The 23714-nt window shown below is 34.6% G+C and overlaps 1 protein-coding gene across 1 annotated transcript in view; it reads left to right on the top strand.

Moving 5' to 3' along the window:
* mgat4a (alpha-1,3-mannosyl-glycoprotein 4-beta-N-acetylglucosaminyltransferase A) overlaps positions 1-22367 on the top strand; it is a 62424-nt gene extending 40057 nt beyond the window's left edge. The window contains exons 8-16 of the mRNA XM_051118843.1: positions 1057-1132; positions 5309-5423; positions 9066-9196; positions 9460-9567; positions 10082-10275; positions 14413-14491; positions 14936-14996; positions 17981-18093; positions 18490-22367. Coding sequence (XP_050974800.1) covers positions 1057-1132; positions 5309-5423; positions 9066-9196; positions 9460-9567; positions 10082-10275; positions 14413-14491; positions 14936-14996; positions 17981-18093; positions 18490-18516 — 904 coding nt within the window. The 3' untranslated portion in view covers positions 18517-22367. The remainder of the gene's footprint in view (positions 1-1056; positions 1133-5308; positions 5424-9065; positions 9197-9459; positions 9568-10081; positions 10276-14412; positions 14492-14935; positions 14997-17980; positions 18094-18489) is intronic.
* The last annotated feature ends 1347 nt before the right edge of the window (positions 22368-23714 follow it).

The following is a 23714-nucleotide window of genomic DNA, read 5'->3' as shown; positions in this document are numbered from 1 at the left end:
TAAATATATTATAGTAACTTTAATTTTCTGTAGAGCTGCTTTGGAACGATTCGTATTGTGACAAGCGCTATACAAATAAACTTGAATTGAAAACTAGAGTAATGATGCTGAAAATTTCAAGCTTTATCTTTAAAGAAATTAATAGGATTTTTAAATGTTAAAATAGAAAACCATTTTTTGAAACTGTAATAATATTTCAGAATATTCCTGTTTTTATTGTGTTTTTGATCAGATAAATGAAGCCTTGGGGAGCATAAAAGACTTCCCAAACGCATTAAAAATTCTTATAGACCCCAAACTTTTGAACAGTAGTGTATGTTTTCCAAAAATACAGCAGGTCTGTTGGCTGCACTTGGATACTGAATCAAGTCTGTACTCGATACTGTGCTGTAGAAGGATTTGTAGCGTTAAGTTTTTCTTTCTTTTTTGACTTCCTTTGTACCAAAGGTCAGCTTATCATTCTTACAGTTCTAATTAAATCATTCATTAGGTTGCAACTCCTAATTAAGATATTGGCCTCTGGACTAAATTGGCTTCTGAGTGAACCAACTTGCTTTAAAGTTGTTCCCAATGATCCCATTTGACATGACTGTGTGTGTGTGTGTGTGTGTGTGTGTGTGTGTGTGCTTTCAAGCATCTGAGTTCTTATTCTGTTCCACAAACTCTACTCTCATCCACTTTCCTAAGTCAGTTTGATCAAAGCAAATTAGTGTCTTTGATGCCCCTCAGTTTTAATATTCTTTGTCCTTTTTGAATATTTATCTCTCTCTTTTCTGAACCCCTTACTGAAAAGGACGAATGAATAACAAAGGTTATATTGAGTATGTGTGAGTGATGTGTTTTTGTTTATAGCCGTACCCTACCCTTATTTAGCTTTTCGGCTGTGTGTGTTTCTGTTTTCTGTTACTGTCACTCACCCGTCGTACGCTTGACGTCTAGAATTTCACTCGCGGTCAGTTAGCCGGCTCATCATCAACAGGTTAACTTCTTTGCTTTTAGACGACTGGACATCTCCCTTTTTTAACATGTGTATGATGTTTTTGTGTTTCTTTGTAGATGGAGGACCAAGCAGAACTTGGACTATTCCTTTCTAATGATGTATGCTGTGAACAAAGGGGTCTATTATGTCCAGGTAATCAAATTACCAAGTGTAAAGGTTAAGCGTGTAATGTCTGCACCACTAGCGTCACTGCACGGAATTGAAAATCGACTTTTCAAACAGGTTTCCAAAACACTCCCCTGTCTGCTATTGGTTGCCAAACACACACCATTGGTTGAGTCAGTGTGGCTGTCTCAGGATGGCCAGGATACAAATAGGAACAGAGCCATGTTTTGAAAGCATCATAGTTTACATTTCGGGTAAAACAACCTACGCATGCCTTGCTTATAGCAGTTTCTGCATGATAAACAAGCTAAAAATTGTAGAAAGTATTTTAAGTCTGAAACAGTTACATCACCTTTATGATGATCTAAATGTTTTTCAACCAATTGTTTATTCACAGCATTTGAGCATTTGTGTTATGCCACAGACAATTAATGAGATGCGCAATATATCCGTACCATATATATATATATATATATATATATATATATATATATATATATATATATATATATATATATATGTGTGTGTGTGTATATTTACATTTTCAGTACCAGTTAATACTGGAAATTATTGGCCTCTTTTGAATATATAATTGTGCATCTTAAATTTATATGATCTTTGCTGTCATTTTATGTTCTTTGTTTTTTTTTTTTTTTTTTTTTTTTTATTGCTGATAATTTAATAGCATTTAAGTGTTTAAAACGGTTGGTTTCAGTTTATTTTATTTATAAACAATTTAATAAATGTAATATTTATTTTTATTTTTAAGCTGATGTTATTCTTAACAAACTGGAAACTATTATAAAATCATTTTTGTTAAGTGCAAATAAGCTGAAATAAAATATAAATATTAGATTAAATAGATAAAATCTTAAAACAAATGAACATTATAAATGTTTGGCAATTAACTGAAATGGAAAAATACTATTATAAAATATTTTTTGCTAACTAAAATAAAGCTGAAATGAAATATAAATATTGGGTAAAAACTTACAACACTTAAATGAAAATTAGAAATGTTTTCTAACTAAGTGAAATGATAAAAGACAAAAGCATGTAACAGAATTACAAAAACATGAACCACAAACAAACAACAAAACATATAAGCTGATTTAAAATATAATATCATTTTATATAAATAATATAATATATTTTTTATTTTTAAACTGGAAATTACTATTATTATACTATTTTTGGTAACTGAAATAAAGTTAAATGAATAAATATAATATCCATTTTTATTTTTTAACTGGAAACTATTATTATTACACTATTTTTGGTAACTGAAATAAAGCTGAAATAAAATATAAATAGATAAAAACTAAAAACTTAAATGAAAATTAGAAATGATAAAAGACAAAAGCATGCAATAAAATTACAAAAAAACATTAAGTACATTTTTTTAAAAAAAACATTGATTTTAAAATAGAATATACTTTTATCAATTAATTTATTTTATTTATACATTAATTAAATATAATTTTTATTTTAAAACTGGAAACTATTATTATTATATTACTTTTGGTAACTGAAATAAAGCTGAAATAAATTATAAATATTAGATAAACTTAAACACTTGAAAATTAGAAATGATAAAAGACAAAAGCATGCAGCAAAATTACAAAAAACATTAACTACATTAAAAAACATAAGCTGATTTAAAATATAATATACTTTTATCAATTAATTTATTTTATTTATACATTGATTAAATATAATTTGTATTTTAAACTGGAAACTATTATTATACTATTTTTGTTAACTGAAATAAAGCACAAATAAAATATAACTATTAGATGATAATCTGAAAACACTTAAATGAAAGTGTTAACTGAAAAAAATAATTACAGTTTTCAGTTTGGTAACTGAAAAAAATATATAAATTTTTTTTGGAGCAGTGTGATAGATGCATATATTAAATGATTACCTCCATTCTAAGTATATTACTGTTAACACGTATTTCATTAATTTATGCAGTCTGGAGGTTGAATCAAAAGTTGTGTCTTTGCTAATTAACAGCATGTCACGCATAGTCATAAAGTTGAGACCAGTGTTAAGTCAGTGTCCCAAACGGTGTATACTTCAGTGTAGGTTTCTAGTTAGTGTACCAGATCCCCTCTGGAAGCTCTTGAGTTCACTCAGACATAAAGTACCCCAAAAGCCCTCTACTCAAGGGTTGCCGTGGTAACTTGTGTATCTGGATATACCCTAAAGACACACTTTGGCTCTGTAGCGGTTGTCATGGGAACGTGACGTGCTGGTTTTGGGATTTCTGTTTATGGAGTGGTAATGATTTTACAGCTGGGAATATGATCAGGGGAAAGAATTTGCTACGGTTAGAGCAGCTGTACACGATCGTGGCAGATATAAAGCGGCATAACACTCGACTTGACACCTCTTATTTGTTTCTCTCTGCTGGACAAACAAACATGAAAAGCATAACACGATGAAAAATATCAAACAGAAGCCTCTGCCAGACGCTTATTTTTCAAGATATCAGCTGTAATCGTCTATGTTTAGTGCTCACTAACCGATGTCCACCTTTCAGCAAATCTGTTTGTATGTAAATAGTAATATTAAACAACAATATTAGTTTAATTTATTAAATAAATAATACATTTAAAAATGCAATTTTATGTTTATACTTGTTTCGAATTGCTCATCATACTTGTAAAGAGAGGCTGATGAGATATTCTTCCTACTTTTTCAGTTGTTCTTGATGAAAAGCGTTGTTTTTTTTTTTTATTACTTTTACACTTCATTTCGAATGTTTGATATGAGATATGAGAAGGCTTTTCTGCTCATCAAGGCTGCATTTATTTGATTAAAAATACAGAAAAAACAGTAGTATTGTGAAATATTATTGCAATTTAAAATAGTGGTTTTCTATTTTAATGTACTTTAAAATATAATTTATTTCTGTGATGCAAAGCTGAGTTTTTTGCATCATTTTGCCAGTCTTCAGTGTCAAATGATCCTTCAAAAATCATTTTAATATGCTGATTTATTATCAGTGTTGTAAACTGTACTTTTGTCAGGGTTCTTTGAATGAAATGTTAAAAAAAACATCATTTATTTGATATCAAAAACCTTTTTAACAACACCATTCAGAGTTTGAGGTCAGTAATTTTTTTTTTTTTTTTTTTTTTTGTTTGAAAGAAATTAATATTTTTATTCAGCAAGAATGTGCTAAATTGATAAAAAGTGATAGCAAAGACTTATATTGTTGGAAAAGATTTCTGTGTTGAATAAATGCTGTTCTTTTTAACTTTTATTCAGCAAAGAATCCTGAAAAACAGGTTCCAAAAAAATGTTAAGCACTTTCCAACACCAATAATAAATCAGCATATTAAAATTATTTTTGAAGGATCATGTGACACTGAAAACTAGAGTAATTATGCTGAAAATTCAGCATTGCATCACAGAAACAAAGTATGTTTTAAAGTATATAAAAATAGAACACTGTTATTTTAAATCGCAGTAATATTTCATATTACTTTTTCTGTATTTTTAATCAAATAAATGGACAATGAGCATAAGAGAACTCTTTAAAAACATTAAAAAAGGTTATTTTATATTGTAATATTTCACAATTTTATTGTATTTTAATATGCATTCATAGTGAGCATACTAGACTTCTTTCAAAAATGTTTAAAAAATTGTACCGACCTCAAGCTTTTGAACAGTGGCATGTTTTGTGTTTAAGTTTTTCTAGTATCAATGTTTTCCTAAGACATCCCGTATCAATGTTCGTTCATGTCATACCGCTTTTATGTCTTTCTCATTCTCACATGCTTCTGTCTGTCTGTGTGTTGGACTGTACTGAATGTTTTAATTCATTTTTTTTGCTTTCATTTTTTTTCCTGTGCCATGCCAATAAATCTCTCTAGTGTCTCCATGTCTTTGTGCTCTCAATACACGCTGTGCTCTCTTAGGAGAGGAAAGGTATTGCTTTCATGTTTTTTTGGAACTCAAGTTACTCAAGGGTATAAGACAACATGTTTTGACTTAGTGTTTTTAGTCTGTGCTTATATTGGTGGTAAGAGTGTCTATGTGTTAGGTGTAAGTTTTATTATTATTATTTTTTCTCCTGGTTGATTGTTGGTTAGATGTGTTTTTTTTTAGTAGGTGCAGCTTGTCTCAAACTATCTGGTTTTTAAGCTGTTCTGTATGATTCATATCTGTTTTCTGTTGTTTTAACAGTTAGAGGACGACATTGTTGCCAAGCCCAACTATTTTCCCACCATGAAAAACTTTGCCCTACAACTCGCCACTGAGGACTGGATGATCCTTGAGTTTTCACAGCTGGGATTCATTGGTGTGTTTTTTTGTCTTTCTTTTTAAAAATCTATCTGTCTATCTATCTGTCTACAAAATTAAAGGATTGGTTCACTCCAGAATTTAAATATCCTGATAATTTAACCCCCCCCCCATGAAGATGTTCATGTTTTTCTTTCTTCAAAACATTCCTGGACTTTTCTCCATATTATGGACTTCAATGGGGATCAGAGGACTCTACACGATTCCAGCCGAGGAACAAGGGTCTTATCTAGCGAAACAGTCTGTCATTTTAAGCACTCCATTTGGATCGCATATTTCGAATCATTTGTTTCAGAACGGGACTTCAAATCACGTATCGCGAATCATATGATTCAGATTAAAACTTTGCATATTGCGAATCATTTGATTCAAGTCAGCACTTAGGAGAGTGAGCGACTCATTTGACTTAGATCGGAATGGGTTTGTGAATCATTTACGGAATTGAATGATTCAAATCAAATGATTTGCCATACATCTAAACCTAATTCAGATCGGAACTTTGGAGCGTGGATTGCGAATCATTTGATTCAAATCGGGACTTCAGTGTGGATTCGCAATTTTGCAAATCTTTTTTTTTTATTTCTTCCCTTGAACAGTGGAAAACGTCAAACCATTAATGCAGTGCCGTTATAAAAACACACAAAAAATAAGAAAAAAGAAAGTGTACACAATTACAAATCCTTAACAGTGGTTTTACTATAGTAAAAGTGTAGTTTACTTTGTAATGCTTTAGTAGTAACACTTCGCATGTGCTTCACTTTATTTTTACCTTTTTTTTTTTATTAGTATATTTTATTTATTTTTTTTCTCTTTTTTAGAATTTAAAATGGAAGGCGTTTGAGAAGTGAGATCTCTGATTGATTGTAAAAAAAAAAGCCTTGAAAAATCCTTAAGTAAATTTCATTTTACAGTATCTGTACGAACCCTGGATAAACCACAGATTCCTCGGCTGGGATCGCGTAGAGCCCTTTGAAGCTGCGTTGAAACTGCAATTTGGATTTTTAACCTGTTGATCCCCATTGAAGTCCATTATATGGAGAACAATCCTGGAATGTTTTCCTCAAAAACCTTAATTTCTGACGAAGACTGGAGTAATGACTGATTAAAATTTAGTTTTGCCATCACAGGAATGAATTACATTTTTAAATGCACTACTCACAAAAAGTTAGGGATATTCAACTTTCGGGTGAAATTTATGGAAAATGTAAAAAGTTCTTGCTGCAGTGATATCATATCATGAAAGTAGGGCATTAAAGTAGAAGCATGCAATGGTAATTTCTTCATCTCAAACAATTTATCGAAACAAAGGCTAACAAAAAATGTCTCAGTAATTTGTCATGCATTCTTGACGTCTCATGCTGTTCACAAGTTTAAATATTGTCTGCTGAGGCATGGCATTCCACTCCATTGAAGGGCTGCCCTCAGGTCATTGAGGTTCTTGGCCGCAGGGTTACGACCCAAATCAGCTGATCCCATAGGTTTTCTATGGGATTTAGGTCTGGAGAAAGTCCTGGCCACTCAATTTGAGGTATCCCAGCCTCCAGCAGCTGTTCCCTGATTATGCAACCTTGATGAGCTGGGGCATTGTCATCCATGATGATGAAATCAGGCCTGTATTGCTCATGCAGAGGCACTGGATTGACTGGAGATGACTGGATTAACGATATTGTTCGGGTAGTACCATTCACATAAAAACTATGTGGCCAAACGAAACAGAGGCAGAGTGAATACAGTAAGTTTAAAGTATGCTTGAATATTTATTTAAACTGGCCAAAAATAATCCAAACCCAAAATATAACAATGACTAAACAAAACTAGGGAAAAAAAGGGAATCTTCTAACCAAAATTGTTCAAATTAAATTCAAAATCAACAATACAAAAACAATCTTTTCAAAAATAGCTTCAAAAACAAAATACAAAAAAACACATTTATATTGTTGCCCAGCACCATTACCCCATGTGGAGGGACATGCTCACTCTTCAGACCTTTTCCCATACATATAGAATCAAGAAGAAACAGTGTATCAAAGCATTGACAACAAACACTCTACTCAATAAAATGCAAAAAGAGATCATTATCCCATGCACTGAACAGAAACAACTCGGCCACGTTGTCCAAGAAACCCCCATGTTCAGTTGTGCGGTCCTTCTGTGACCGATCACACAGTTTTGTATTGACTAGACACATCTGCCTAGACTGTAACACCACAACCTCCAAAGGCTCATCTTGTGACAACAGTGGCTGGAGCATAGCTTCCTCCTTGATGTCTCCAACAGCTTTGGCAGACATCATTTCTGCTCATCAGAGAACAGCAAATGCTCCCTGGCACATACAAGTACCCCTGGCCATTACAGTCTGGGCAGGTGTGTCTAGGGCTGCCCCCTCATAGTCGACTAACCATTAGTCCATGAGAAGAAGCTTGGTCAACCAAAATTTTATTAGTCACTTAGTCGCAGGGAAAAAAACATCCACAGGAAGTGGCGAAGTCACGCAGTCTGTGACGGACAGATAGTTTACAGCTGGTCTATGTGGTAATATGGACATCCAAACGCTCACCTATTATTCATCCACCTCAAATATGGCTTAACATCTGAAATAGTGTATGTGAGTAGCCTAGAAATCCTACAAAAATGTGCTATTCAAGTGTCTGTGTGGAGTGTAGAAGCTGAATAGTAGTGCGCTTAATACATGACAGATGGAGGTGCCGGTGCGGTCACTTGCTCTTAAAATACTTGGCCATTTTTGGTCATACAGATAAGAGTGATATGTCTTGCGAATCTGTGAAGACTCTGCTTATTTGTGTGCACTCACAATAACAACGAAACGTTGTGCTTTTGTAAAAAAAAATAAAAGCGAACAGGATGCACTTTCTGCTGTCTCTGTTTATGCAACTTGAGCGTGTCAAGAAAAAAAATTAACTGAAACTCTGTGTATGCTTGCCTTACAGACACAAAAAATATATAGAGAGAGAGCAAAATATCTGTTTTGAAATGAACCAATTGAAATGGAAAACAAATATTCTCAAAATATGTAATCCATATGAAACATGCATACAGGCGCATCACTTCTGCGGAGATGACGAGTCAGTGTTGCTAACTTCATCTCCTAAGACGAAAACAAAGCAAGCACTAGTTTATCAATAAATTATTAAAATGTTAATGCAGCCTCCTTACTGTTTTTCCATGACACTCATAATCATTACTTCTGCCGGTGTGCTGTGGCAAGCTTTATGCGTGCGCTTGAGTGCTTATTAGGCTATGTAGGCAATTAAAGGCTCATTATTATGTTTTAAGTGGTTTATTAATAAACATGCAATTAGTCGACTAAGGCTTAAAATGAATGACTACTAGTTGACCAGAAAAATCTTTAGTTGAGGACAGCTCTAAAAATTACCATTGCATGCTTATACTTAAATGCCATACTTTCATGATATCACTGTAGCATGAACTTTTTACATTTTCTATAATTTCACCCGGAAGTCGAATATCCCTAACTAGTGTATATTCAAAATAAAAAACTTTTGTTTTAAATTTTTACAATATTTCATGATACTACAATTTGTACTGTTTTTGTGCAACCCCAAAGTCAAATCCTAGTCTTTTTAATTTCTGCATTATTTTTTTTCTTTGTCGCTCTCAGGCAAGATGTTCCAAGCCCCAGATCTAAATCTCATCGTGGAGTTTATTTTCATGTTTTATAAGGAGAAGCCCATTGATTGGCTCCTGGATCACATACTCTGGGTCAAAGTATGCAACCCAGAGAAAGATGCCGTAAGTTAATACTCTCTGACGGCAAGCGTGTGTGTGTGTGTGTGTGTTTGACCTTGAATTCTCCTCTGCTGTGGTGTGTCAGTCAGCGGAGAGGCTTTTCACACCTCTTGAGTGTAGCACAACAAGAACTTGTTTTTCAGATCTTTTGTTTTCTCTCTGCAAACACACACGTTATATCTCAATGTCTTTATTTTTAACTCTGTATGTATGACTTCATTCTCACAGTCTAATGTATTTGGCTTCCTCATTGTTTTTCTCTCTAGAAACACTGTGAGAGACAGAAGTCGAGTCTGCGCATTCGTTTCAGGCCCTCTTTGTTTCAGCACGTGGGACTGCACTCCTCCCTTGCTGGGAAAATCCAGAAACTCACGGTAACTTATTTCAGGAGTGTTTGGCACTATTTACGCCTGGTATAAACATCCGTCTTGGCAGCAAAGTTTGAAACCCTTGTTTTTAGCACTAAAAAAGATGCTCGACAAGCAAGTCCGGCATTTGTTATTCAGGACATGTTGTTTACACTACAAATGTAGTTTTAGTCAAAACATGTTGGAATCCAGTTGCACCTGTATTTATTGCTGACCGCTTGTGTTCAGATCATCTGAGATGGATGTTATTATTGGCTCTCATGACCTTGTACAACTGTCAAATCTGTCCTCTTGCTCTTAAAAAATCCCCTAAAGTTTCTGATTCTCTTCCATCCAAACTTACTTTGACTTCCTGTTATCTTAAAACATCATGTCTTACCCTGTATCCTGTTTTTTTTTTCTTGAATAGCTGGCCTTTTACCCAATTTTGCTTGCTGTTTTTACTATTAGGGGCTGTTGTAAATCAGTCTGGCCATTGGCTGCGCTTCCTGTTAACTTTCTTTGTCTTTTGCTCTGTCAGGATAAAGACTTCCTGAAACCTCTGTTGCATAAGATTCACGTGAATCCGCCGGCGGAGGTGTCCACCTCTCTTAAAGTGTATCAAGGTCATACGCTTGAGAAGACGTACATGGGCGAGGACTTCTTCTGGGCCATTACTCCAATGGCTGGAGACTACGTCCTGTTCAAGTTTGATCGACCCGTCAACATAGAAAGGTCAGTGTCTCTCAGGACGGCTGAGAGAGATGCACACGTACACAGGGATCGATGGCAATGATGGCCCGATGACCCTGGTGTGAGGGAGGTTCAGGACATTTGAGGGACCAGTATTGCATTTGTCCTTATTTATTTAATACAATATTCACATGCACACACACACACCCAAATGACTTGGTTCTGTAATCCTCACCATCCTCTGAAAGTGATGTTCACACGCACTCAGAGAGCTCTAATCAGGAGACATCATTCACACGTCTCCATGTCTCACTGTCCTCACAGGGGAGTAGAGGTGGCTAATGAGAAGCTTCTAAAATAAGACGCTGCAACCAAAAACCTCCAGAGAGGAACACGGAGGGAAAAATGTTGAGCAGATACACACCTCTAGGAGAAGACAGAGAGAGATATAATGGAGAAAACACTAGCTGTGTTTACATGGAGCGTTACAATTGGTTTAAAAGTCCAATCTGAATAAAAATGCTCCATGTAAACACCACAGTCACTGGGATAAACTTTTTCTAACCTGTTTGATAGGACATGTAAGCACTTAATCGAATTAAAAAAATGAACTTTTTGCACATGAGCAGTGGAACAAGCCGATGTTGTTGAATATAATAAATGACTGTCATGTCGATCTAAAAAAAAGTGTTGCAGCATATTATTGTGCCACAAGTGATTGCTTCGAACTCTCATTTGCAGACGTTTTGTTTTAGATGGGAGTTGCTGCTTTTTTAACCATCATTGCACAAAGATTCATGTACTCGTTGTCTCCTAATTAGGACCTGAAATGGATAAATATTAAGTTTGCTTTTAAAACAAAGAAAAGGAGGATGGTTAGTATGCAGAAACAGCGGGAAGCTCTGCATATTCATGCAGTGTGTGCATATCAAAAGATTCAATCTGATTCAAAGCTTGTGATATATAAACACACACATCCATCTGGTCACTTAATTTAGCGCTCATGTAAACACTGTGTTCAAATTTAACAATTGGAATGATTTTTTTCCAATTGAAACAAAAAGTGTCTATTTAAACGTGGGTAGTGTTGAACAGATACACAAATCTAGGAAAAGATGCTTTTTTTTTTTTTTTTTTTCGGCAGTCCCAATCTGGGTCAGTACATTGGGTTTTTAGTTGCCCTGCCAGAATGACCTGTATTTTTAGTAACATATCTATATATGTGTCAGAAAATACATTTTGAATTTTAGAACACTTTATATTAAGTCCCACTCTCACTATTAACGAATCATTAACTATGACTTTTGTCATAGTTTAATAGATTAATAGTAAGGCAGTTGTTAAAGTGGTTATGAACTGCCTTTGTTTTTTATTTTGTACTGTTCTCTGAGGTCCACTTATTATGGTGTCAAGATTCTCATATCGAATTTAGAAGTAATAAGCTATTTTCTGTCCTGTTTTTAACACCCCTCCTCTGAATGTTCTGTTTGAATAGGCGTGGTGGATTGTAGACTCGGAAGTAAACGGCTACTATAATTGGATAACAGATCAAACAATCTGTAAGAAGAGGCAAAGCAATAGTGTCCACGTAATGAAAACTGTTACTCACACTTGTGTTGCGACTTTACTGTCGAATCCAATATAGTCGGCACAGCATTGTCTTTTGGTTTCAGTCTTTAAAATCCTGCGTCAGACTGTGTCTTGTTTGTAATTGAATCTGCAGTACAATGAAGTGAACAAAAAATACTTTGTAACTTCATACAAAAAAAACAAACATCTTTCCTAATGTTGGGATCAGAAAGAAGGCAATGCAAAAACTTTTTCCACCACAAATTGGCACTGTGGATCATCCTGTTGTTTTCAGAGCCGTCTTTATCGTTTGGTTTCTGCGTAGACTTGCATTTGTCTCTCTCGTAAACACTATGTGCAAATCGGTGGGTGGGGCTAAATGGCCTGTGATGTCAGTCTTCTTCTGTGATGGCGGTGCTTCTTAATCTACATTATTACATCATAGAGTAGAACATTCTTAAAAGCTGTTGTTTTAGCAGATTGGCTTTAATATAATTTGTTTTTAGACTAACGACATAGTTTTAAGTTCAGAAACTTACTGGATGATTTTATAGTACACTGACCTCTTAGATGTCAAAAGATCAAGGGAATTTTGGTTCATTCTCAGTTCATGACCTCTTTAAGTTTATGTACTGGTAGGGTTAGGAATGTAGAATATGGTCGTGGAGAATATGTACTTTTTAAGTACTAATAAACAGACAGTATGTTAATAATATGCATGCTAATAAGCACCTAGTTAATAGTGAGAATTGGATCCTGTACTAAAGTGTTACTGAATTTTCTTTTAAATGTGAAGGGTTTTTTTTTAAGTCAACAAAAAATGTATAAAATTTAAACCCATTTCTAATGCAATTTTTTTTTTTTTTAACCCATTTCTATATCAGCCAACTAGATAAGAGGTTAGTGACGTATTTAAATTTAGTTTTTAAAGGGGTTGTCACAAGGGATGCACCGAAATCAAAATTCTGGGCTGAAACGGAAACCAAAAATCTTGGATGCACTTAGCTGAAAACCAAAACCTGAAAATGCTTTTTAATAATTGTTTATTATTTTATAATAATATTTCATTATAATTTATAATTATTTTATTATAATAAACTATTTTATAATTAGACTAATCTGACGTTAAGTGTGTAATTCGTCAGATTAGTCTAATAATATCCAAAAGACCAAGGAATCATATGATCAGGATGTTAAAATAAACAATAAACTCACCTTTTAGTCACCGACAACACCTCTGCTCTGACCAAAAGCCACTGAACAAATAATCGGGTCCCAGCTGGGTTGATCACTTTTTGAGGTCCCCCTGAATCATTTCCGTTGTGGTCCGTGCTATTTGCAGCGCGTTCGTGTGTTTGCAGCGCGTTTGTGTGTTTGGTTGTGTTGTGAGAATTTGCAGTGCGTTTCAGTATTTGTGTTTGCGTTGCGAAGATTTGCAGTGCCTGTGTTGTCAAACTGATGAAGATGTTTCTTAATTTGTTGTCATTTTTTTCTGTTTGCATGTGTTTTCTTAAGTTGCAGTGCGTTGAGCTCTCTCAGCCACCCTACTAAATACATGTAGTATAAAAGCTTAAATGCTATAGCTTAATCACAAAAAATACTGTAGTTATATTCCACTAATCACAGCTCACAGCACTGTTTGGTGCTCACGTGACTGCGACTCATCAGCAAGTAAATGCATCTGCTCTGGTAAACTTTGCCAGGGTTGTCAGGTTTTCACAATAAAACCCGCCCAGTTGCTACTCAAAACTAGCCTATTTGGATTTCGAGGGGAGGTCCCCCGTTAAAAATCATGTTCTGGGGATAAAATACATGTTTTGTTGTCGGGGCTCCCTGGTAAATTTGCATTTCAGGGTCTAAATATGACGTTATTGGGCGGTAACAGTGTTAAAGTAGCCCAATTCCACAGGAAAACTGCAGACTTGGCAACACTGACTCATGCCACAATGCCATTTGAACTTTGATCTGAGCGGATAAACATACTGAGTGGTGCACTTCAAATGACTAGCACTCTTTCGTTCCACTTTTTCCACGTAACATTATATCGAACATTTGTCAAGCTCTTGTTATCGTTCATCTAGGGAATTCATATTGCGCAGTAATTATTGCTATCAATTTATTGCCCAGCCCTAGGAATAAGAATAATCTTTTAAATTGTAGTAATATTTCACAGAATCACAGTTTTTGCTGTATTTTTGAAGGCCCAAAACTCACACCTGTCCTGGTTCTTCAAACCAGCCTTAAGTTTGATCAGAGAGAGACGAGGGCTGTTTTGTAAACAGATGCTGACAGAGTCATGCTGTTCGCCCATTAATTTTCTTTGTCTAACAGAGTCTTGACCTGTTCAGAGTGATTGTGTGAGTAGAAACAGTGCTAACAAGATGAAGTGTCAATTTACTTACGTGTGACTGGATTTAATTAGCAGCTCAAGTAGGGGCCTATTTAAAGCCCCCTTATCTGTGTGCGTTCTGGCTGCGCTATCTAAGTTCGACTCGGTCTTCGCGAGTTCTCGTCCATGTCCTGCCGGTGTTTGTACATGCGTGTTGACGAATATTCATGAATTTGTGTCTGTACATGCATATTCATTAACAATCATCCTTTGATTGACAGATTCCTTTTTCGCAGTGGAAACCAGGAGCACCCAGGAGACAAAATCGAGAACACTACTGTCGAGATCCTGCCCTTTTCGGTAAATAAAAAACACATTCTCAATTAGATTTATACGGTTCGCTCTAAATGTCCAAACAAGCCCCGGGGTGACAGGTTTGTCAGAGTCTAACAGCAGGTTGACAGGGATATCTGGCGTAGGTCTCCTGTGTACGCTGCCACCAGGGCTAATTTTAGTCAATCGCAGGTTCAGCTACCGTGGTAATGAGGCGGCATACTGCCATCCTGCTGTGATACAGAGCTTTAAAAGCCTTCATATGGGCTTTGATGTTTGCTCTTGAAGATGTTCCTTGAATAAATGAGGCTGAGTTTGTGTAAATGGGCTTGTGAGCTTGGGTTTACTTATTGTTTTATCATTGTATACAAACATTTCTCCCACAGTTGTGTCTAACATTGTTAGCATAGTGCTAGTCCCTTTCAAACAGGCTCTTGAAGTGCTTCTAAATGAGGATGTTATCTCTTGCAGGATGCTGAAATGAAGACCAAAGAGAAATACAAACGAACAGAGGATCGCTTCTATAAATTGGGTAAGTTATTACATTCGTGCTCAAATCAGCAGTTTTGCACTTGAAGCAAATGATTGTTGTGCCTTGCTTGTGAATAAGAGAAACCAGAGTACTGTAACTCTTTAAAGGGGACAGTGGATGCCCATTTTCCACAAGTTGGTATGATTCTTTAGGGTCTTCATGTAATGTCTGTAAAACAACACCCTTTTTACCTGGTCAAAACAGCTTTGTTTACAGCGACTCGTTTTGGTGCATGTCTCTTTAAATGATAATGAGCTACTGTTCACTCCACCCCTTTCTTCTGTTTTTTTTTTTTTTCGTATTCGATGGCCATTACAATCAAAAACAAAACTAATCCACTGCATCCTCAGTGGCTCTGATGTCTGAAGAATATGAAGACTCCTTTGTTCACTTTTACATCCAACTACAAAAACACCTGTACTGCCTACAAGACATTGTTGTTGCTACAGCTGCTCAAGCGCTGAGAGAACGGCGGACTGCAAACAACTGACTGAGGGCGAAAATAAGCTAATACGGGACAGTCCGTCAGTGGTCATGGGACGGGAAAATCAAAACGGCTTGATAATTGAGACTGTTTAGGTTTATTGTTCACTGTGTAAAAGTGAATTTTACATCCAGTGTCCCCTTTAAAACAATGATGACGCTTTTTGAGCAAATGCTCAGTACATTTCACTTTTCAACAGAAACTCATTTTGAGTTAGAAGGGTTTGCTTTTTATTTCTTTTAGACCAATTTTTTTTTTTTTTTTTTTATTTATTTTTTTTTTTAGACTTATTTTATTATATTTTATATATATTTACAAATATGATTGACCAGTAAGATTTTCAAATTTCTAATGTTTACCAAGACTGCATTTATTTAATTAAAACACAGTAAAAACAACAATAATGTGAATTATTACAATTTGAAATAGCTGTTTTCTGTTTTAGTATATTTTAATATATACGTCTTTTGGAAATCATTCTAATATGCAGATTTTTGCTCTTTTGTTACAGAATAAATAGGGATGCACAATATTATCGGACAGATGTCGAAGTCACCCGATAATGGCTTTAAATGTAAATATCAGCATCGGCCTGATATGAAAAATTATGCCTAATTATCTTGCAGATAAGAGGAATAACTCACGTGTTCAGGGTGTGCTAGTGATTAGATCACGTCAGCTGTGTGCTTATTCTTGAAGCAAAGTTTTCCCTGTATGATGATTATGTTCCCTGTTTTGAATCGCTGCATTTAAACTGAGAATGCATTTATAGAATGACGCATTATGAATGACGTGTGTGATAGAGTAAACAGTGATAACATGTGCAATGACGGCAGTGGCAGCCTCCCCCGGGTCCTAATGCCTGTTCGGTAAGGAGTTTTAATTGCGTAGGGGGCGCTGTTGGCCTACTTCTAGTAAAATGAAAGTAAAATACGCATAAAGCATTTAGAATGAGTTTCTGATTAAATAAAGCAGTAATTGATGTCATAAAATCATTAGTATGTTTTGATTTAAATGTCAGAAGCTATAGCTTACATGAATACAAAAAAAATCACAAACATGACACTTGTAAATTAAATAATTTTATATATACTGATTTATTCACTTATGTGTAATATGTTATATTTTTTTCAATAAATTATGAGCTCTAAAAGATTTTCTGAATTTTTACATCTCTTTTGTTTTAGACCATCTACAAATGTTAAATCTTAAAATTCAATGTTAAGGGAAAAAAAAAATAATTTATAAACTATAAACTATATATATATATATATATATATATATATATATATATAGTTTATTTATACTGATTTTCAAAGCTGCAATGTACTGCCATTATAAAAGAACTTCATTATTGATAAGTTCTTGTTCAAAACTAACCAAAATTAAGAATAATTTGCTAATGATTTCCCCACAGGAGAGACTTGGTGTTGTTTCCAAACAAAAGGAAATATGTGACTCTGGACCACAAAATCAGTATATAGTAAATTTGTAGCAATAGCCAAAAATACATTGTATGCGTCAAAACTACTGATTTTTCTTTTATGCCAAAAATCATTAGGATGTTAAGTAAAGATCATGTTCCATGAAGATATTTTGTAAAGTTCCTACTGTAAATGTGTCAAAACTTAATTTGTAATTAGTAATATGCATTGCTAAAAACTTCATTTGGACAACTTTAAAGACAGTTTTCTCAATATTTAGATTTTTTTTTTTTTTTTTTTTTTTTTTTTTGCACCCTCATATTCTAGATTTTGAAATAGATGCATCTTGGCCAAATATTGTCCTGTCCTAACAAACCATACATCAATGGAAAGCTTAATTCAGATAATGCATAAATCTCAATTTGACCCTAAAATGACCCTTATGACTGGTTTTGTTGTCCAGAGTCACATATATCGGTATCGACTATCTGCCAAAATGAGTTGAAAAATATCGGCATATCAGATATCGACAAAAATCCAATATTGTGCATCTCTAATTATAAATGTGTTTCCTGTTATTTTTAATCAATTTAATACGTTTTTGCTGAATAAAAGTGTTTTGAAAAGAAATTAATACTGAGTCCAAACTTTTAAACATTAACAGTACATTCACATTGGGCGTCGGCGTTGATGCTTGACAAAGGATGTCTCTGAAGCTTGGTGCTGACACGTCCCTTGTCAAGCATCAACGGCGACGCCCAACTAGAGTCTTCACTAGTATATTTGCATTAGGCGATCTGATTGGCTGATGCCTGCTTTGGCACAAGAAAAGTTCAAACTTATTAGACACATCTTCCGTTAACTAAACCACAATCAACATCTCTTGTTTTTTTTTTCCCACTGCATTTTTTTCTGTACTGCTCTTTAGCTTACTTTCAAAACACAACATTGTGGTTATTTTGAGTGTTGTTCTCTTACGATGAATTGCTTCTGATTTTCTTTGCAAGTCCCTTTGAATAGAAGTGTTTGCCTCTCCTTTCAGAGTTACATTTTTTTTTCTTTGTGTCTCTTTTTAGCTCAGTTTGAGAAAGGAGTGGCGGAGGGGACAGTTGACCCTGCCTTCAACCCTGTGGTGGCTGTTCGTCTGACAGTCCAGAAGGACTCCGCCGTGTGGGCAATTATTAGCGAGGTCTGTATGCTGCCTTAGGTTTAGTCCAGTCTAATAAGTACCTTAAATTTAATATAGAAATACCTTTAATTTGTAAAGTATTTCAAGGTTTACTTCACATAAAAGTGAACATTCTGTCATTAATTACTCACCTTCATGCCGTTCCAAATCCATAAGACCTTCGTTCATCTTCTGAACACAAGTTAAGTTATATTTGATGAAATCCGAGAGCTGTCATAGACGAGGAAGAGAAGAAACCACTGATGTCACATGGACTATTTTAACAATGTCCTTATTACCTTTCTGGGCCTTGGTAGTTGCGTAGCTGTCTATGCAGAGTCAAAAATAGCTTAATTTGTTGTGCATAGACACTTACGCCTGGTTCTTGACAGATGTTCTTTTCACGTCTCTTGTCAGATTCATATCAAGAGGATACCTGGGTAACTACCTGAATGTCTCCAGTGGTCGAGACCCTCTGGTCACCTAGACAGGGACGTGCCGCTCGCATCTACGGCGGATCAAGAGTGACCCTCACATTATCAGAGTGCGTGAAGGAACACTGGCTTTATGTTCTTCACCTCTTAAATTTTACTTTTTCCTCTTTTTTTCTCATTTGGTCTTCCTCTGGTAGTTTTGTCCTTCTTTTTTCTCTTCTACTTGCCTTGGCTTTTGTCGTCAGACTTCGTTTTACCTTTTACTACTCCCTGAATTCTGTTGTGTGAATGTGACTACTACTGTACAGAAACAAAAACGCTTTTTGACAGAATGTTTCTAGACACTGAACTCGTGTCGTGAAGAATTGCAATCATCGCTGTCATTAAGGTTTGAAGTTCAGGATTCAAGGCTGCACCAATGCTGGAGAATAAGTTAATGTCCCCTACTGATGACGAATGTCCTCAGCGCTCTGCCGTCATGGACTGTACCTGTGACCCTGAGTCGGATAAACACGGCTGGATTTCGGCTGAGAGATGAACGAGTGGGATGACACAATTTTTTATTTTGTTTTTAGATTTTAGGCCGTTGATGTTTGAAAATCTTTTAAGAACATTTCGAGACCAGTTTATTATTTTACTGACTGCTTTGCCAAAATCTAAAAACATATTTCTAAAAACAAACAGCATATCTTTGGGTCTCTACCTGGTCGACGGAAGTGTCTTTTCTTCCTCTGTGTTGGTTTTATTGTCAACGAATCAATCATGGCTTTCAATCTGAAGGTTTTTAATTGCTGTTGTAATTATTATTATTATGACGATCTATGAAGGTGAATTAATTTATTTGAAATAAATCTTTAATTTGTACAAAAGGTAAATGCTTTTATTTTATATTCATTGGAGATTTATGATGTGGCAGAGAATTTATTGTGGCTTAAAGTCGAGTGATAGTTGATGTTTGTATTTTTGTGTAATTGAGAAGGGCGCAGGGCCGCCCACCTCTGTGCCTTATCGTCCAGCGCCCCGATAGGGGGCCTGGTAAAGGACTGCCTTGCGCCCTGTGTCAAAACGCTTAAATCATACAATAGGACAGTTTGTTATATGCTTGATTTAAAGTTTGACGTTCAAGTTTAAAGCATGGCATGTCCATATTTATGTTCCTGAATCTTTCAGTTCGGCGTCTTCATTTGTTCATTGAGCATTTTCCATCTTAAATAGTCTGCTTTCATTGTGTCAGTCAGAAAATGTTCTCCTTTCTATGCTGTATCACAAGTATCTGAATGTTCAGTGAGTCATGATTAAGTCCAGATGGAATCTGCAGATTTTTTTTCTGCACAGAATGAATTGAAATGTGGCGAAATGTGATTAATGAAGCTGAGGGTACTATGTGGTAGCTGAAAGCACAATCTACGGAGACCCTAAATGGACATGGTGATGGGGAACGAAAATAAAGCATTGAAAAATTATATTTCAGCGCTTATGCATTCCAAGAAACTTTGTGTTTTCTCAGAAATGTTTTGCATTCCCTGATAAACTTCGTGTTCGCTCGCAAAAAATTTGTGATGGAAATATGAGGTAGGACCAAGAACTAAATTTCAATACTTTGGAGGAGAACGCAAAAGTTTTGCTAGATAATGAAAAAGATTTGGGAGCAAATGTAACGTTTCTCAGGGGAGCACAAACTTTTGCAAACAAATGCAAAGTTTATTGGCTAGACGCAGTATTTTTTGTGAATGAATGCAAATGTTTTGTGAGCAAAACAAGAGAACGGAAAACTTTCTCAGGGGAGTGTAGTACTTTCGCGTGTAAACGTAGAAGTTTTGCAAGCGATGCAGTGTTTCTCTTGGAAATGTCGTACTTTTGTGAGTAATCACAGAAGTTTTGCAAAAGAATGTTCGTGAAAAGTTTCTTGAGGCAAGGCAATACTTTTGCATTTGCACACTAAAGTTTTGTATGGAAGCTCATTTCCGCCACTGAAAAAAGCGAGTTATTTCAACTTTTTAATGTTCTAAGAATTTATTGATTTAAACTTTTTTCTTAGATATAATCTTGCACTTGCGAGAAAAAAAGTCAGTATTGCAAGATACAAAGTTACAAACTTGCAATTGCAAGTTATAAAGTCAGAATTGCAAAATACAAACTCACAGTTGCAAGAAATAAAGTCAGAATTACGAAATACAAACTTGCAATACCCTTTTCTCAATAGTACTTTTCTCAAAATTGTGATATAAACTCGTGATTGTGAGTTATAAAGTCCAGTTTTGAGGACAAAAGACTGATATGTTTTTAGAATTACGAGGTTATATCATAATTTTGACTTAACTCCAAATTGCAGGAATTGGGAGATACCGTTGCAAACTCAAAATTACAAGTTATAAAGTCAGAATTGCAAAATAGAAACAAGCAATTGCAAGAAATAAAGTCAGAATTACGAGATACAAACTCGCAATACCCTTTTCTCGCAATTGCGAGTTTGTATCTCACAATTCTGACTTTTTTCTCGCAATTCTGACTTTATATATATATAGTTATTATTATTATTATTATTTATTTATTTATTTATTTTTTTTTTTTAAATATATCTAGCAATTCTCGTGTCTGCATCATGCAACTCGGAATTGCGAGATAACAACTTTCAATTACCTTTTTTATGTTTTATTCAGTGGCGAAATCTGGCTTCCATGGTTTTGTGATGAAAATATTAAGTGGGAGAAAAAACTATATTTAAGTACTTTTTGTGAGAGAACACAAAAATTTTCCAGTCAAATGCAAAGATTTCCAGTGGAACGTACTACTTTTGCAAGTGAACACAAAGTTTCCTTGGGCGGCATAATTCTTTTACAATTTTTTTTTTTTTCTTCATCACCATGTCCACTAAGGGACTCCGTAAAAATCAAATAAGCCACAATATGTAAAAACGCATAGAACTTTATAAATGACGGCTGTTCAAAGCTTTCTGTGGAGTGCTGCAGGTGCAGATTCTATGTGGAGCTGGTCAGGAGCAAAATATTACCAGAACCATAGATTTATAGTGGAAACTGAATGGAAGATCTACATTTAGAGCAAGTGTTCAGTGTGCTGGTTTTGACACCTGGATTTATTACACTGTACATTTTATTATATCGTAAAGCTACGTTTCTTATTTATTTTGCTTGTAGCTCCTGACATAGAAACTTGATGGTGAGGAAACTGCTGTACAGATTTCCAAAGTGCTCTCATCTCATGTGATTGTATATATCTTTAATAAGATGGAAGTTTTAGTTCAGGCCTACAAAATGTGTCATTGTATAATGCTTCAAGTTTCAAAGCATATCCTTTTTCGATACATACACCCTAATTTTAGTGACTACTTGGAGCTGGATGTGAATCGCAGTACTTGAGCAGTGTGTGTTTTGTAATAGAAAGCCAATGTACTGTCATAAACGTTTGTTTACAGTATGTTTATGATCTCTCCTGAGAGGAGAGATTGCGATAAATCCTTGGTCTGATTGTAGAGCGCTGTATCATCGTTCTCCTTTACGTCCTCATATGAACTAGTGAAACCACAGTGGAGTGGTTTTCATAGCGTTTTGCCATGTTGCTGCCTTTTTAGTCAGATTTGTGCTCAATGATCTGTTTCCACATCTGTTTTAGCACTGAGAGACGGATTGTTGTCCGTTGCCCTCTCGTTAAACTCACTAGGGGTCGGTTTCCCACCTGGGATCAGCGCATGTCCATCTTGAAATCCACCCTTCCGTTTTACATTGAGATGAATCAGACATGAAACGTGCATTCAAGACTTTCATGTGCCTTCGTCTTGTCTTTCTCCAGCTTTGACATTGATTTGAATAAACTGTTCCAAAATAAACCAGTCTTGACATAATTCATCATTTCATGTTTCTGTTGTGTTCCCTCATTGCTCATTTATTTAACTAATTTATCTCACACATTTAATCATGCGAGAATGAGAAACATTTTCATGTTTTGAAGAGGTGACATCAACAAAGAGCGTTGTATGTATGAATTATGCCATTTTAGGGCCTAAACAGTATTTTCCGACAGCTGAAAAAAGGCCTAAATTTAGGATTTAACAAACTAGTAAAGATATTTATGATACATATTTGTCAGTACTAATAAAATGAATACATTTTAAATGCACAATAACCAAGTTTAAATATTTCATTCTCATACATTCTAACTGACTGAATATTGCTTGTTCCACAGGTATTCATATTATAGTTACATACTTGTTAACTGAATAAATTTACAATAAATAGATTCTAAGCAATTTGAATAAATGCATTTTGAAAATATGAATATTTCAATAAAAAAGCAAAACAAATAAAATCGAAATAAATAAAATGATACCGCTATGTTGTGATTTTATTTTATTTTATTTTATTTATTTATTTTGAGTGCAGATATATTTTTGTTTAATTTGTGTATGCCTGACAATTTATTTGTTAAATATAAATTTTAGGATATAAATTTTATATGCATTTCAAATGCACAAATCTTAAATTTAGGCCTAAATATTTATTGAGTGTATTATATTAAATCTGGAATGGAAATATCAAACCATCCAGCATTTACAAGCTAAATGCCAGCCATTTTTACAGTGACACAAGTGGACTAACAAACATGTTCCAAGAAATTATATTATATTATATTATATTATATTATATTATATTATTTTTTTTATTTTATTTTTTTTTTTTTTTTTACATTTTTCCTGAAAATAGTGTTCTCTTTGTTTTTTTGTTTTTTTTTTTTTAAATAATTGCCACTAATTATCCAATGCCATGATATTTATATATTTTTAAGTGTCTTGGCCAATGTAAACTTGATATTAAATGCCAAAAGCATTTTTTTACTGCCATCTTCTGGTCAATATAATTTCTTCACACTTCTATATGAGAGTCAGATACTGAATTCCATGAAATTGAGATCGATACGTAATTATAAATGGGCTCATGTAACGCTATTTTTAATAAAAATCTTTGCAGCAGTACTTAGATTTCTTAATCGTAAATTTGCGAACTACAATTCCCACAATGCACATCCGTCAATTATGCATCGATATAAAGGAATTATATAAGGAAGTGGATTCTTATATATCGATGCATAATTGTTTAACGTATAAATGGCGTCATGTAACACTATTTTTAATCAAATCTTTGAGGCAGTGCTGAGTTTTTTAATCGCAAACAAATTTGCGAACTACAATTCCCA

Source organism: Labeo rohita, chromosome 9 (genome assembly GCF_022985175.1).
Source record: "Labeo rohita strain BAU-BD-2019 chromosome 9, IGBB_LRoh.1.0, whole genome shotgun sequence".
Taxonomy (NCBI): Eukaryota; Metazoa; Chordata; class Actinopteri; order Cypriniformes; family Cyprinidae; genus Labeo; species Labeo rohita.
Note: the sequence above shows the minus strand (reverse complement) of the source record. Positions and strands in the feature narration are given on the sequence as shown.